Source organism: Ranitomeya variabilis, chromosome 2 (assembly GCF_051348905.1).
Source record: "Ranitomeya variabilis isolate aRanVar5 chromosome 2, aRanVar5.hap1, whole genome shotgun sequence".
Taxonomy (NCBI): domain Eukaryota; kingdom Metazoa; phylum Chordata; class Amphibia; order Anura; family Dendrobatidae; genus Ranitomeya; species Ranitomeya variabilis.
In genome coordinates, this window is record NC_135233.1 from 290,748,822 (window position 1) to 290,762,727 (window position 13,906).

At 46.8% G+C, this 13,906-nt stretch overlaps 1 protein-coding gene across 1 annotated transcript in view; it reads right to left on the reverse strand.

Moving 5' to 3' along the window:
* THOC2 (THO complex subunit 2) overlaps nucleotides 1-13,906 on the reverse strand; it is a 158,267-nt gene that overhangs the window by 78,758 nt on the left and 65,603 nt on the right. Inside the window, exons 16-20 of the mRNA XM_077285105.1 lie at nucleotides 13,641-13,725; nucleotides 10,077-10,170; nucleotides 8,533-8,613; nucleotides 8,120-8,216; nucleotides 6,395-6,512 (exon numbers count right to left, since the gene is read on the reverse strand). Coding sequence (XP_077141220.1) covers nucleotides 6,395-6,512; nucleotides 8,120-8,216; nucleotides 8,533-8,613; nucleotides 10,077-10,170; nucleotides 13,641-13,725 — 475 coding nt within the window. The remainder of the gene's footprint in view (nucleotides 1-6,394; nucleotides 6,513-8,119; nucleotides 8,217-8,532; nucleotides 8,614-10,076; nucleotides 10,171-13,640; nucleotides 13,726-13,906) is intronic.

Sequence of the window (13,906 nt, forward strand, 5' to 3'; positions counted from 1 at the left end):
CTACTGGTGGGTGCTAGCCAGACCACCTACTCCCATATGTCTGAAGGAAGAGCACTGGAAACGAGGACCCCCACCCCAAAACGCCAGTGGGTGGTGTGGTACGAAGAAGAGATGGCGGTTCTGGGCCCAGGCGTCTCTCGGGAGTACAAGGAGGAGGCTGCCCGCCGGGCACAATGGAGACAAGAAGCAATGGAGCTTGAAAGAGGGAGTAACGCAATGTGGAATGTAAACCCAATGATCCGGGAGTCTGTACGGATCACCCGGACAGACTTTAAGCCATTTGATGAGGCTTCCGGAGATGTGGAGGGGTTCTTCAAGGACTTTAAGAAGCAGTGTGCTGTGATGGAGGTGCCCCACTCTGGCTGGATGCGTTTGCTAGTGGGACTCCTGAACGGTAGCCTGGCGGAGGCTTACCGAACCACTGACTCCCAGCAGAACCAGGATTATAACATTGTAAAGCAGACTATCCTGGATTACCATGCTATCACCCCAGACTCATATAGGGCCAAGTTCCGAGACCTCCCATGCACTTCGGGGGGATCGTTTAGGATGTATGCACATAAGATGTCCCAGGCATGTCGGAGATGGCTGGAAGCAGAAAACGCCTTTACTGTGGTAGATGTTATACAGGTGTTCCTTATAGAACAATTTCTTGCCAAGTGCCCCGCTGAGGTACGGGAATGGGGCCGGGAGCGCACGCCGTGCACCATGGATAGAGCTGCAGCCCTGGCCGATGAAGCCCTTACTATCTGACTGCAATGGAGGAGGCTTCTGGACAATGAACCACGGCCTTCTCCCGCGTCCCGTCCCCCTCCGATTATATCTGCCCCTCCACCCAGCCGCAGGCCGATGACAATCACAGCTCACAATCCTGGGCCCCAACAGTTCCGACCACGACCTGGGGGTATCACAGAGAGATGTTACGGGTGTGGGCAACCTGGACATTTGCAGTCTGGCTGTCCCTCAAGGATTCGGAGGGAGCCCCACCTCGTCCAGTGCATCTTGTGCACTCCATCCCGCCTGAGGAAGAGCTAACACACCCCCACCAGAGTGGACCACTGACCACAGCACCATAGATACCCCTCCTGGAGTGTACGGACTCCGGCCGTTGTCCATCAGAAATACACAGCAACGGCATTGCCACCTGCAGGATGTCTTAATTGATGGATACAAAGTGTCGGGTTTTAGAGACACGGGGGCATTCCTGACCCCCGTGTGGTTCGACCCGAGGCAACTCGCCAGGGCCCGGGAATTCCCATTGTCCTTTGCGTGTCCGCAAATATATACTGAGAGCTCTGGTACGTTTGGATTTTGGTTTTGGAGAAAAACTGTGCTGGATTGGAGTTAAGGAGAGGACTTCCTGCAGATATCCTCCTTGGAAATGACATTGGGGAGTTGCAAAGTCATTTTGTGGGAGCAGAAGGTCCGTGGGCCTCTCCTTATGAAAGAACAATCAGAGGGAGATATCGCAGATACCGTAACGCCCATCATTCCCTACGTTCTAGAGTTCAGAGACTGTCACGCCCAGCTAGCTACCTTAGCTAATGAACATCAGTGAAGGGCCCAGTACAGTCAAAAAGCCTGGCATGACCATAAAGCCAGGACCCGGGAATTTATGGACAAGTGCTCATGATTATTGCAATCCCTGCCACTGTACAAGGAACTATAAACAGTGAAGCAAAGTGGACTAAAGTGAGCAGGCCAGAGGTCTGTGTAGACCTAATGGCGTGCTCACTTATTATGAGGGGGAGAGGTTGTGATGGTGTGATATGCTATGTGGGTATCATTTTTGTGTATATTTCTATTTTACTGATTATCATAGTGTTAGGGTACCGTTACACTAAACGATTTACCAACGATCACGACCAGCGATACAACCTGGCCGTGATCGTTGGTAAGTCGTTGTGTGGTCGCTGGGGAGCTGTCACACCTACAGCTCTCTCCAGCGACCAACGATCAGGGGGAACGACTTCTGCATCGTTGAAACTGTCTTCAACGATGCCGAAGTCCCCGGGTAACCATCGGGTTAGTAAGCGTAGGGCCGCGCATAGTAACCCGATGTTTACCCTGGTTACCATTGTAAATGTAAAAAAAAAAAAACACTACATACTTACATTCCGGTGTCTGTCACGTCCCCCGCCGTCAGCTTCCCGCACTGACAGTGTGAGTGCCGGCCGTAAAGCACAGCACAGCGGTGACGTCACCGCTGTGCTCTGCTTTTACTTTACGGCCGGCGCTCACAGTCAGTGCGGGAAGCTGACGGCGAGGGACGTGACAGACACCGGAATGTGAGTATGTACTGTTTTTTTTTTTTTTTACACTTACAATGGTAAACAGGGTAAACATCGGGTTACTAAGCGTGGCCCTGCACTTAGTAACCCGATGTTTACCCTGGTTACAAGCGAACACATGAAAAAAAAAAGTTTCAAACGATCTGCTACGACGTACGATTCTCAGCGGGGTCCCTGATCGCAGTAGCGTGTCAGACACAGCGAGATCGTAAGTATATCGCTGGAACGTCACGGATCGTGCCGTCGTAGCGACCAAAGTGCCACTGTGAGACGGTACCCTTACTGTATCTTGTAGGATGAGTTGTTATTTGCCATCTGATATTCTCCCCACAGTTCTGTATTGTTATCTCTCCACAGGGTCAGTGAATAATGTTGTTTGCTAATATGCTAATGACATGTTGACCTAGCTTGTTGAAACAATGAGCCCCTGAGACCCACCCCCCTAACCTGTGAATGGGGAGGTGAGACACAGACCAGTCTTGTTTTGGAACTAGGAAGTGAAGACAGCATGTCAGAAAGAAGGGAATATGGACTGTTATCCTCTGTGCTGGATTGTTGGATTTTTATCCTGTAACTGAACTGCATTTGTGTTCTGGAATATTTTATGCTTTGTATGGTGGATTATATGGACCTTTTGTACTTTTACCTAAATAAAGTTCTTGGGATTGTTCACTTTTCTCTTGCTCTGTTGATTGTGTGATACCGGAGAAGGAACCTGTGACAGAAGGTATTATGTCCAATGTTGAGAAGAGATTAAAATGGTTGTCCACTACCTTCACATTTATGGCCCATCGTTAGGATAGGCCATCAATGTCTGATCAGCCGGGGTCGATAACTGGCACCTCAGCCAATTAGTTGTTATTGGTGGCGGCTGACCGGAAGTACTTACTTGCCAGGCTGCTCCATCTACTTGTAGTGGCCACAGCGGGGCACTGCACATCCGCCTCCTATTCAGAACAATAAAAGTCGGATATGCAACACCCTGCGGCAGCAACCACAAGTAGATGGAGCAGCCCGGCAAGTGAGTACTTCTGGCCTTTGCCAACACAGGCAACAGCTGATCGGCGGGGGTGCCGGGTGTCAGACCACGGCCGATCAGACATTGCTAACCCATCCTAACTATAGGCCAGGGATGTTAAACTCAAATACCCAGGGCCAAAATTACAAGCTTGGACAAAGTTGCGGCCCAACCTTGATATTTAAAAAAAAAAAATGTTAACAATTGAAGTTTTTCCTTATCAAATATAATGATGATTTTTTTCAATTGAAAACAAAGTTAAAGGGGTTGTCCCATGATCAAAGTAAATTTTAATTAATAGATCTTACAATAAAATATTGGAATAATATGTTATGTAAGAACAGTAAAAATGATATTGCCTAATGGTCTAATTTAAATATGTAATAACAAAGGATAAAAAAAACCTTGAATACAGATATAAAAACTGATGCAAGCTAAAGTGCCCCCCAAACTCAGTATGATCCCCCACAGTGTATTTCTCCATAGTTCCATCACAGTGTGATTCTCCCACTGTAATCCTCACACAGCCCTCTATACAGAACAGTATAACGACCACAAAAAGTGCTCCACATAGTATAACGGGACTTGAATTGCCTTTCATATAGTATAATGGGCTCCACCCAGTGCTCCATAAAGTATAATGGGAACCAAATAGTGCTTTCCATACAGTATAATGGGTCCCACATAGTGCTGCTTCATACAGTATAATGTGCCCCACATAGAGTATTATGAGCCCCATATATTGTTCCATACAGTATAATGGCCCCACATAGTGCTCCATACAGTATAATGTCCTCCACATGGAAAAAAAAATCCTCACCTCTATGAGTTCCCTCTCTGTTCCAATCTCCTCCGACCCTGTGCACCCCTTGGTACAGGGGGCCCGTTGTAATGACGTAATCACGCACGCTTGCGCTGTGACGTCAGACGCAGAGAAGAAATGACGGGAGAAATTGTTATGCTGGGTTAAAATGCGATGCTGGGCGGGGGACCCAAGCAGTGTCTTGGGCCATACATGCTTGGGGGACCCAGGCAAGGCAGTGTCGAGGGCCAAATACAGTGGGGCAAAAAAGTATTTAGTCAGTCAGCAATAGTGCAAGTTCCACCACTTAAAAAGATGAGAGGCGTCTGTAATTTACATCATAGGTAGACCTCAACTATGGGAGACAAACTGAGAAAAAAAAATCCAGAAAATCACATTGTCTGTTTTTTTAACATTTAATTTGCATATTATGGTGGAAAATAAGTATTTGGTCAGAAACAAAATTTCATCTCAATACTTTGTAATCTATCCTTTGTTGGCAATGACAGAGGTCAAACGTTTTCTGTAAGTCTTCACAGGGTTGCCACACACTGTTGTTGGTATGTTGGCCCATTCCTCCATGCAGATCTCCTCTAGAGCAGTGATGTTTTTGTCTTTTCGCTTGGCAACACGGACTTTCAACTCCCTCCAAAGGTTTTCTATTGGGTTGAGATCTGGAGACTGGCTAGGCCACTCCAGGACCTTGAAATGCTTCTTACGAAGCCACTCCTTCGTTGCCCTGGCGGTGTGCTTTGGATCATTGTTATGTTGAAAGACCCAGCCACGTTTCATCTTCAATGCCCTTGCTGATGGAAGGAGGTTTGCACTCAAAATCTCATGATACATGGCTCCATTCATTCTTTCATGTACCCGGATCAGTCGTCCTGGCCCCTTTGCAGAGAAACAGCCCCAAAGCATGATGTTTCCACCACCATGCTTTACAGTAGTTATGGTGTTTGATGGATGCAACTCAGTATTCTTTTTCCTCCAAACACGACAAGTTGTGTTTCTACCAAACAGTTCCAGTTTGGTTTCATCAGACCATAGGACATTCTCCCAAAACTCCTCTGGATCATCCAAATGCTCTCTAGCAAACTTCAGATGGGCCCGGACATGTACTGGCTTAAGCAGTGGGACACGTCTGGCACTGCAGGATCTGAGTCCATGGTGGCGTAGTGTGTTACTTATGGTAGGCCTTGTTACATTGGTCCCAGCTCTCTGCAGTTCATTCACTAGGTCCCCCCACGTGGTTCTGGGATTTTTGCTCACCGTTCTTGTGATCATTCTGACCCCACGGGGTGGGATTTTGCGTGGAGCCCCAGATCGAGGGAGATTATCAGTGGTCTTGTATGTCTTCCATTTTCTAATTATTGCTCCCACTGTTGATTTCTTCACTCCAAGCTGGTTGGCTATTGCAGATTCAGTCTTCCCAGCCTGGTGCAGGGCTACAATTTTGTTTCTGGTGTCCTTTGACAGCTCTTTGGTCTTCACCATAGTGGAGTTTGGAGTCAGACTGTTTGAGGGTGTGCACAGGTGTCTTTTTATACTGATAACAAGTTTAAACAGGTGCCATTACTACAGGTAATGAGTGGAGGAAAGAGGAGACTCTTAAAGAAGAAGTTACAGGTCTGTGAGAGCCAGAAATCTTGATTGTTTGTTTCTGACCAAATACTTATTTTCCACCATAAAATGCAAAAAAAATGATAAAAAAACAGACAATGTGATTTTCTGGATTTTTTTTTCTCAGTTTGTCTCCCATAGTTGAGGTCTACCTATGATGTAAATTACAGACGCCTCTCATCTTTTTAAGTGGTGGAACTTGCACTATTGCTGACTGACTAAATACTTTTTTGCCCCACTGTATATTCAACTCACGGTCTGAGTTTGATATATGTGGGATAGACCGTCAATGTAAAAAATAGTGGACTACCTCTTTCAGGAGTACAACAGGACCCTCCAAAAAAAGATGATATTACGCTATGCTTTACTTGTATGTATTCTATATAATTGTTACATAATGCATATATTTGTAGTTCCATCACATTTTCCTACTGGAAACAAGTAATGGAATAATAATCTGTGTGGTAGAATATTTATTGGGTCACCAGAAGAGGCAATCTAACACCAACAGGCAGGAATGCCAATTACAACGCACGCTGTGGTTTGCACTACAATATCCCACGGAGCGCCGAGCAGACAGGTATAAGACAGAATGGCGCACAAAGCCGTATCTATATGTGCTGTAGAAACAAGGATCAGCAGGCGCCACATTAGATCTCTCACCTCAGCCTTCAGTTGCTCTCCGCCTGTCATTGCTTCAAGCTGCTCCATTGTGATTTCGTCTGTAATTTCAATGCCAGCCATTTTTTGAACCACCTCTTTTAGAATTAGTAAATCAAAGCTGAAAAGAAAATGTTGAGGGTGAGAATAATGCGGTGATGGGCTGCATTAGGTGCACAGTCAGAAGTGCAACAAATAAAGCTTGAAGTCATTCATACCCATCGTTCCTACACAACTCGTACTAGAGCAAAACAAACAGGAGAACGTGCCCGGCATTACTATGCCCTTTGTGGAAGCCCTGCCATGACTAGTAGGGGGCATAGACCTGGCTGCTATATGTGTTAAATCAGGGGTGCACAATCTGGGATCGGGGGGAGGCACATGCTGCCCCGATGCCTTTTCCTGTGGCACCCAAATATCTGGCTTGCTCATACGTATTTGCATGTTACGGACTAGTGGTGTGTGATGCAGCAGCGTCTGGATGAGTGACTGTAGGCGGTGCACTGTGTGGCCATGCAATCCTCTGGGTAAGGAAATAAAGGGCAGTAGTGGTGATGAGCGAGCGCTGCCATAGTCACTGGAGTTTATGGGAGAGAAAGGAAACACTGGACTTTGTCAGGCGTAATAGAGAAATATACAATGGATAAAGCTGAATCTGTGGTCTCCGTTCCTGCATTGTGAAAGAAGAGACCCTCTAACCTCCCGATAAGTGGACTCACCACCCATTACATGATGTTGCGACGTTAAGTTTTTATGTTTTCAATTTGAGGATGTGGCCCTCAGACGAAATAAGGCTATGCACCCCCGGGGTAAAGGAATAGTCCATGCTACAGTATCAGACACACATGGACACGCAACGGTGATGTGTCATATAGCCAAGGGGCCCTAGTCCACACTGCAGCCAGCTCCTCCTGATGAGTGGAGGGGGATTCCATGGTGAGACCCCAATTAATCACACACTTAAGGTACCTTCACACGAAACGACATCGCTAGCGATCCGTGACGTTGCAGCGTCCTCGCTAGCGATATCGTTTCGTTTGACACGCAGCAGCGATCAGGATCCTGCTGTGATGTCGCTGGTCGCTGAATAAAGTTCAGAACTTTATTTGGTCGTCCGATCGCCGTGTATCGTTGTGTTTGAAAGCAAAAGCAACGATACCAGCGATATTTTACACTGGTAACCAGGGTAAACATCGGGTTACCAAGCGCAGGGCCGCGCTTAGTAACCCGATGTTTACCCTGGTTACCAGCGTAAAAGTAAAAAAAACAAACAGTACATGCTCACCTGCGCGTCCCCCAGCGTCTGCTTCCTGCTCTGACTGAGATCCGGCCCTAAAGTGAAAGTGAAAGCACAGCGGTGACGTCACCGCTGTGCTGTTAGTGCCGGAGCTCAGTCAGTATCAGGAAGCAGACGCTGGGGGACGCGCAGGTGAGCATGTACTGTTTTTTTTTTTTACTTTTACGCTGGTAACCAGGGTAAACATCGGGTTACTAAGCGTTGTTTACCCTGGTTACCCGGGGACCTCGGCATCGTTGGTCGCTGGAGAGCGGTCTGTGTGACAGCTCCCCAGCGATCAAACAGCGACGCTGCAGCGATCGGCATCGTTGTCGCTATCGCTGCAGCGTCGCTTCGTGTGAAGGTACCTTTACTGTCCATCAGAGAAAGCCTTAGATAAAGATCATTGAATACAAAAAGCATAAACCAGATTTAAACAGAAAATCACTTACCTCTTACCAGCCTTCAGCTGATTTGCTACATACTGCAGAAGCCCAGCCAGGTCAATCGGATATTTCCTAAAAACTGCTCCACAAAAGCTAGCCAAGCCTGGAATATAAAAATATATATATTGAAAGGAATAGGAACAGCAGCTGCCTCTCTGCAGTACTCGGCAGCCGCCAATCTGCAGCAGAGGCATTCTGCTCCGTCACATTGTCCTATATCTGCCTGTTCCTGGAGCCAGCAACAGTTCATCAGTGGAGGCTTGTTGGCAGATTTTAGGGGAAAATTCCTTCCCAACTCTAGGGATGTATACCAATTGTCATACTGTGATAATGACCCATGCTCCATCCTCCGGCAGCCATAACATACCTGCAGAATCATAAGACAGAGGACCCCATCAATTAAGAAAATGTATGCTTACTCTGCAACCAAGTGGAGATTGTGGTGTCGTCATGCTTCATCTTCTCCTTCTCGGGATTTGCAAGTGCTTCAATTATACAATCTGGACATACAGTTAAAGAAGAGAAGCCAATATACAACACCACACATACAGTACATACATCCATCCTACAAGTGCAAGCTGAATCATGACATTCACGTGACCTTGTACACCTCACACCAGAACCAGTCTACTCATCATTTTAGGAGGTCAATTTTTTGTTATAGCCAACCCTAAAGGGGAAAAAAAGAAACCATTAAATGTGGTTTCTTATGTAAAGCTAACAGAGATTAAAATACTTAAAGGGCCACTGTCACCCCCTCCAGCCGTTATAAACTAAAAGAGCCACCTTGTGCAGCAGTAATGCTGCAGTCCAACAAGGTGGCTCTTTTAGTTTTTGATTCAATTACCTCAATAAAGCGTTTTAAAAATTGGCCACAAATACCAGATTTTATACCTGGAGGCGGTCCTAAGCGTCCTCTATGAATCTCCCAACTGCCGTCACTCTTCTCTTCAGGGGCGATGGTCGCCGCCGCCTTCGCGCTGTTTCTTCTTAAATCCGGCGCCTGCGCTGTGCGTGCCTGCCTGGGGCCTGCACAGTGTTCATTGTCAGTCACAGCTCAGACGCAGGGTGCCTGACTGCGCCTGTGCGGGCAGTGCGGCCACCATGTTGCTGAATCCCCGCCCCGCACTGTGTTATTCATTATGCACAGTGCGGGGCTGGGGTTCCTGGAAAGGCGGGGGAGCGTCTGAGATGGGGGAGCGTCTGAGATGGGGGGAGCGTCTGAGATGGGGGGAGCGTCTGAGATGGGGGGGAGCGTCTGAGATGGGGGGGAGCGTCTGAGATGGGGGGGAGCGTCTGAGATGGGGGGGGAGCGTCTGAGATGGGGGGGAGCGTCTGAGATGGGGGGGGAGCGTCTGAGCTGGGGGAGCGTCTGAGCTGGGGGAGCGTCTAAACAGCGCAGTGCGCATGCCCAGGAACCCCAGCCCCGCACTGTGCATAATGAATAACACAGTGCGGGGCGGGGATTCAGCAACATGGTGGCCGCACAGGCGCAGTCAGGCACCCGGCATCTGAGCTGTGACTGACAATGAACACTGCGCAGGCCCCAGGCAGGCACGCACAGCGCAGGTGCCGGATTTAAGAAGAAACAGCGCGAAGGGGGGGGGGCGATCATCGCCCCTGAAGAGAAGAGTGACGGCAGTTGGGAGATTCATAGAGGACGATTCGGACCGCCTCCAAGTACAAAATCTGGTATTTGTGGCCAATTTTTAAAACGCTTTATTGAGGTAATAACTGAATCAAAAACTAAAAGAGCCACCTTGTTAGACTGCAGCATTACTGCTGCACAAGGTGGCTCTTTTAGTTTATAACGGCTGGAGGGGGTGACAGTGGCCCATTAAATTAAAAAAAAAAAAAAATGTAAAAGGGAGCTCCGCGATGATGAACCGACTATGACGAGTGCAGTAACGCAAAGTACCCTGGAATAGTTGGAGTGCGTTCTGAGGTGTTACAGAAAGGATACATGCAAGGACATCATAGTTCAGAGAAGTGAGGTATTTCAGAGAATCTACAACCGGTGTTATTAAGTTGTCATACTTCTGAATCTGTTCGAGTATCTGAAAAAGAAAAAAAAAAAAAAAAAAAAAAAAAAAAATCAGAAAAAGAACCACATGGAAAGCCATTGCTGACGCAGATCTGCTCCTGTGTCCTCTGACAACATCTGCTGCGTTATTCAATGGTTGGATCCAAATCCCCGTCCATGCTGATCACCACGTCCTCTCTAGTGAGTGGATCAGTGGCAGGATTGTGTATACTGACAGGGATTTGTACTATGTATCCATTATTACTAGGCTGGAGCACAATAAGGAGGCATTGGCACAAAAAGAAAAAAAACTTCAATATCTCAAGGAAAAGAAAAAAAAAAAAAAAGAAGTAAAGTGCAGCTTTAAACTGAATATTTTAGGAGTCTAGCTCCAGCTGAACTCATAAAATACTCAGTTTAATAATTTGGGAGTCAAACATTTCAAAAGGGTTATACACTCATACTGACATGAATTTTCAAAGTACCGTATATACTCGAGTATAAGCCGAGATTTTCAGCCCATTTTTTGGGCTGAAAGTCCCCCTCTCGGCTTATACTCGAGTCATACCCAGGGGTCGGCAGGGGAGGGGGAGCTGCAGCTGTCTAATTATACTCACCTGCTCCTGGCGCGGTCCCTGCAGGTCCCTGCTTCCCGGCGCCCCAGCTTCTTCCTGTACTGAGCGGTCACATGTTACCGCTCATTACAGTAATGAATATGCGGCTCCACCTCCCATAGGGGTGGAGCCGCATATTCATTACTGTAATGGGCGGTAACGGTGACCGCTCAGTACAGGAAGAAGCTGCGGGGAAGCAGGGACTTCACAGCGCCAGGAGCAGGTGAGTATAACGGGGAGGGGAGCGCTGCGCGATATTCACCTGCTCCTCGTTCCGGCGCCGCTCCATCTTCAGCAGTGACGCTCAGGTCAGAGGGCGCGGTGACGTGGTTAGTGCGCGCCCTCTACCTCAACGTCAGTGCAGGAGACGCTGAAGACTGAGCGGCGTCGGAACGAGGAGCAGGAGAATATAGCAAGTGCCGGGGGCCTGAGCGATGGAGCGGTGAGTATGTGATTTTTTATTTTTCTATCGCAGCAACAGCAAATGGGGCAGGTGTTTGTATGGAGCATCATATGTGGCCATAACGTTTGTGCAGCACTATATGGGGGCCATGACGTTTGTGCAGCACTATATGGGGGCCATGACGTTTGTGCATCACTATATGGGGGCCATAACGTTTGTGCAGCACTATATGGGGGCCATAACGTTTGTGCAGCACTATATGGGGGCCATAAGGTTTGTGCAGCACTATATGGGGGCCATAACGTTTGTGCAGCACTATATGGGGGCCATAAATTTTGTGCAGCACTATATGGGTCCATAACGTTTGTGCAGCACTATATGGGGCAAATATCTTTATGGAGCATCTTATGGGGCCATAATCAACATTTGTGCAGCATTATATTGGGCAAATGTGTCTATGAAGCATCTTATGGGGCTATTATTAACCTTTATGCAGGATTATATGGGGCATATTTAAATATGGAGCATCTTATGGGGCCATCATGAACTGCATGGAGCATTATATGGGGCTCCGGATTCAATATGGATATTCAAAAACGCTTAACCTACTGATGTCTCAATTAATTTTACTTTTATTGGTATCTATTTTTACTTTTGACATTTACTGGTAGCTGCTGCATTTCCCACCCTAGGCTTATACTCGAGTCATTACGTTTTCCCAATTTTTTGTGGCAAAATTAGGGGGGGTCGGCTTACACTCGGGTCGGCTTATACTCGAGTATATACGGTAAATACAACGCTGCCATATTAGGTCAACATATGCCATTTATACTGTAAAATCTGGTGACCGTTCCAACTTAATATTACCGTAATTTTCGGACTATAAGAAAAAATTTGGAGGAAAAGGGGGGTGCGTCTTATAGTCCGGATGTACCTGATGGTAGGAGTCGGCTGCTGCAGCTAAAACCTGTGCCCACTGCTAAAGAGAAATTAATAATCACTGCTCTCCACGCCCATGGGAGTGGACAGCAGTGAATATTCATTTCTATTTAATAGTAGATACTCTGTTAGCCGCAGCCACCTGCTTCCTGCCCGCTACTTAAGGGAATGAATATTCACTGCTCTCCACTCCCATGGGCGTGAAGAGCAGTGAATATTCATTGATTCTTAATAGCGGGCACAGTAGTCGCAGCCACCGGCTTCCTGCAGCTGCTGGGCGAGCACGTGCCCGCAATTAAAGAGAATGAATATTCACTGCTCTCCACGCTCGTGGGAGTGGAGACCAGTGAATGTTCATCTCCTTTAGTAGCAGGCACACGTGATCATGCAGGAAGCCTGTGGCTGAGGTTAATGTGCCTGCTATTAAATATCAATGAGTATTCACTGCTCCACACACTCATAGTCCCGGCATGGGTAGCAGTGAGTATTCCGGCAGCTGTCCTCTGTTTGCAAGCAGCGCATGACGTCACTGCCATGCACTGCTTACTAGTATAAAACAGCTGCCGGCATCAGAACAGGACGCCGCGAAGGAGCACAAGAAAGTGAATTAGAATGGTTTGGTTTTTTAAGTTTTTCTGATGGGGCAATGCATACCAGGATGGGGACTGAGGGGGTCATGCATACCAGGATGGGGATTGGGGATGCCATGCATACCAGGATGGGAATTGAGGGGACCATGCATACCAGGATGGGGACTGAGGGGACCATGCATACCAGGATGGGGATTGAGGGGACCATGCATACCAGGATGGGGATTGAGGGGACCATGCATACCAGGATAGGGATGAGGGGGGCATGCATACCAGCATATTAGTACAGAATTGACATTTTTTATTCAATTTATTTTCAATTATCCTTCTATAAAACCTAGGTGTGTCTTATAGTCCGAAGAATACGATAAATAAAAAAATGCAGGTATCAGTTTGGTCAGATGACCAGTTTTGATAGATTTCCCCACACTGGGATGAAACTAGGCACTTGTAACTTATCATTACAGGGCAACCAAACATAGAACACTTCTGAATTGTATTTTTTGGGAATAGTCTATTGTTCCTGCAAGGAATTCCTGGATAAACGGACAACTGGGTGTTATCTTCCCCCCATGTCAAAGGGGTGTGTCCCTACAACTGGACACTAGCTGCACTGATTGGCCTGGGTGAGTGTTTTATACAGACGCACCCACAACTGGTAACACCCAGATGTCTATTTATTCATAGGTTTCTCATAGGACCAACAGAGGAAGAGCACTGTACATGGCTAGGGCAGGATTATACTATGGGGGATGAAATAATTTACTAGAATGTATAGGAAAGGAAAATCGAGAGGGACTTATTAAGTCTCAGAAAGATGAATAGGACATAACGAAACTTAAAAGGGATGTTAGCAGATATCTAGACTAACCAGGAGGTTTTTTGGCTTTTGACAATCACATGGCCCATACAGATCTACAAACACACAGGTAGTTTATTACATAGTAAATAAACATACATAGTCAAACAAAATGGTTGGATTACTATGGCTTAGTTTTCCTATTTGCCGTCCTGATGGCTTCACATTTTCTTTAGTTAGACGTCTGAAAGGAACAAGATGGAGAAAAAAAAAAATGAACATTTGCTACGCATATAACAATGGTTTATAAGTGCTATTACCAATGTAATTGGCCGTAAACACACACAAGTGGATGTGTAATGTTAAGAAAAGGGGGGCGGAATCCATAAAACTAAAAACTAGAGAAGCTTTTGGAGAAAAATACA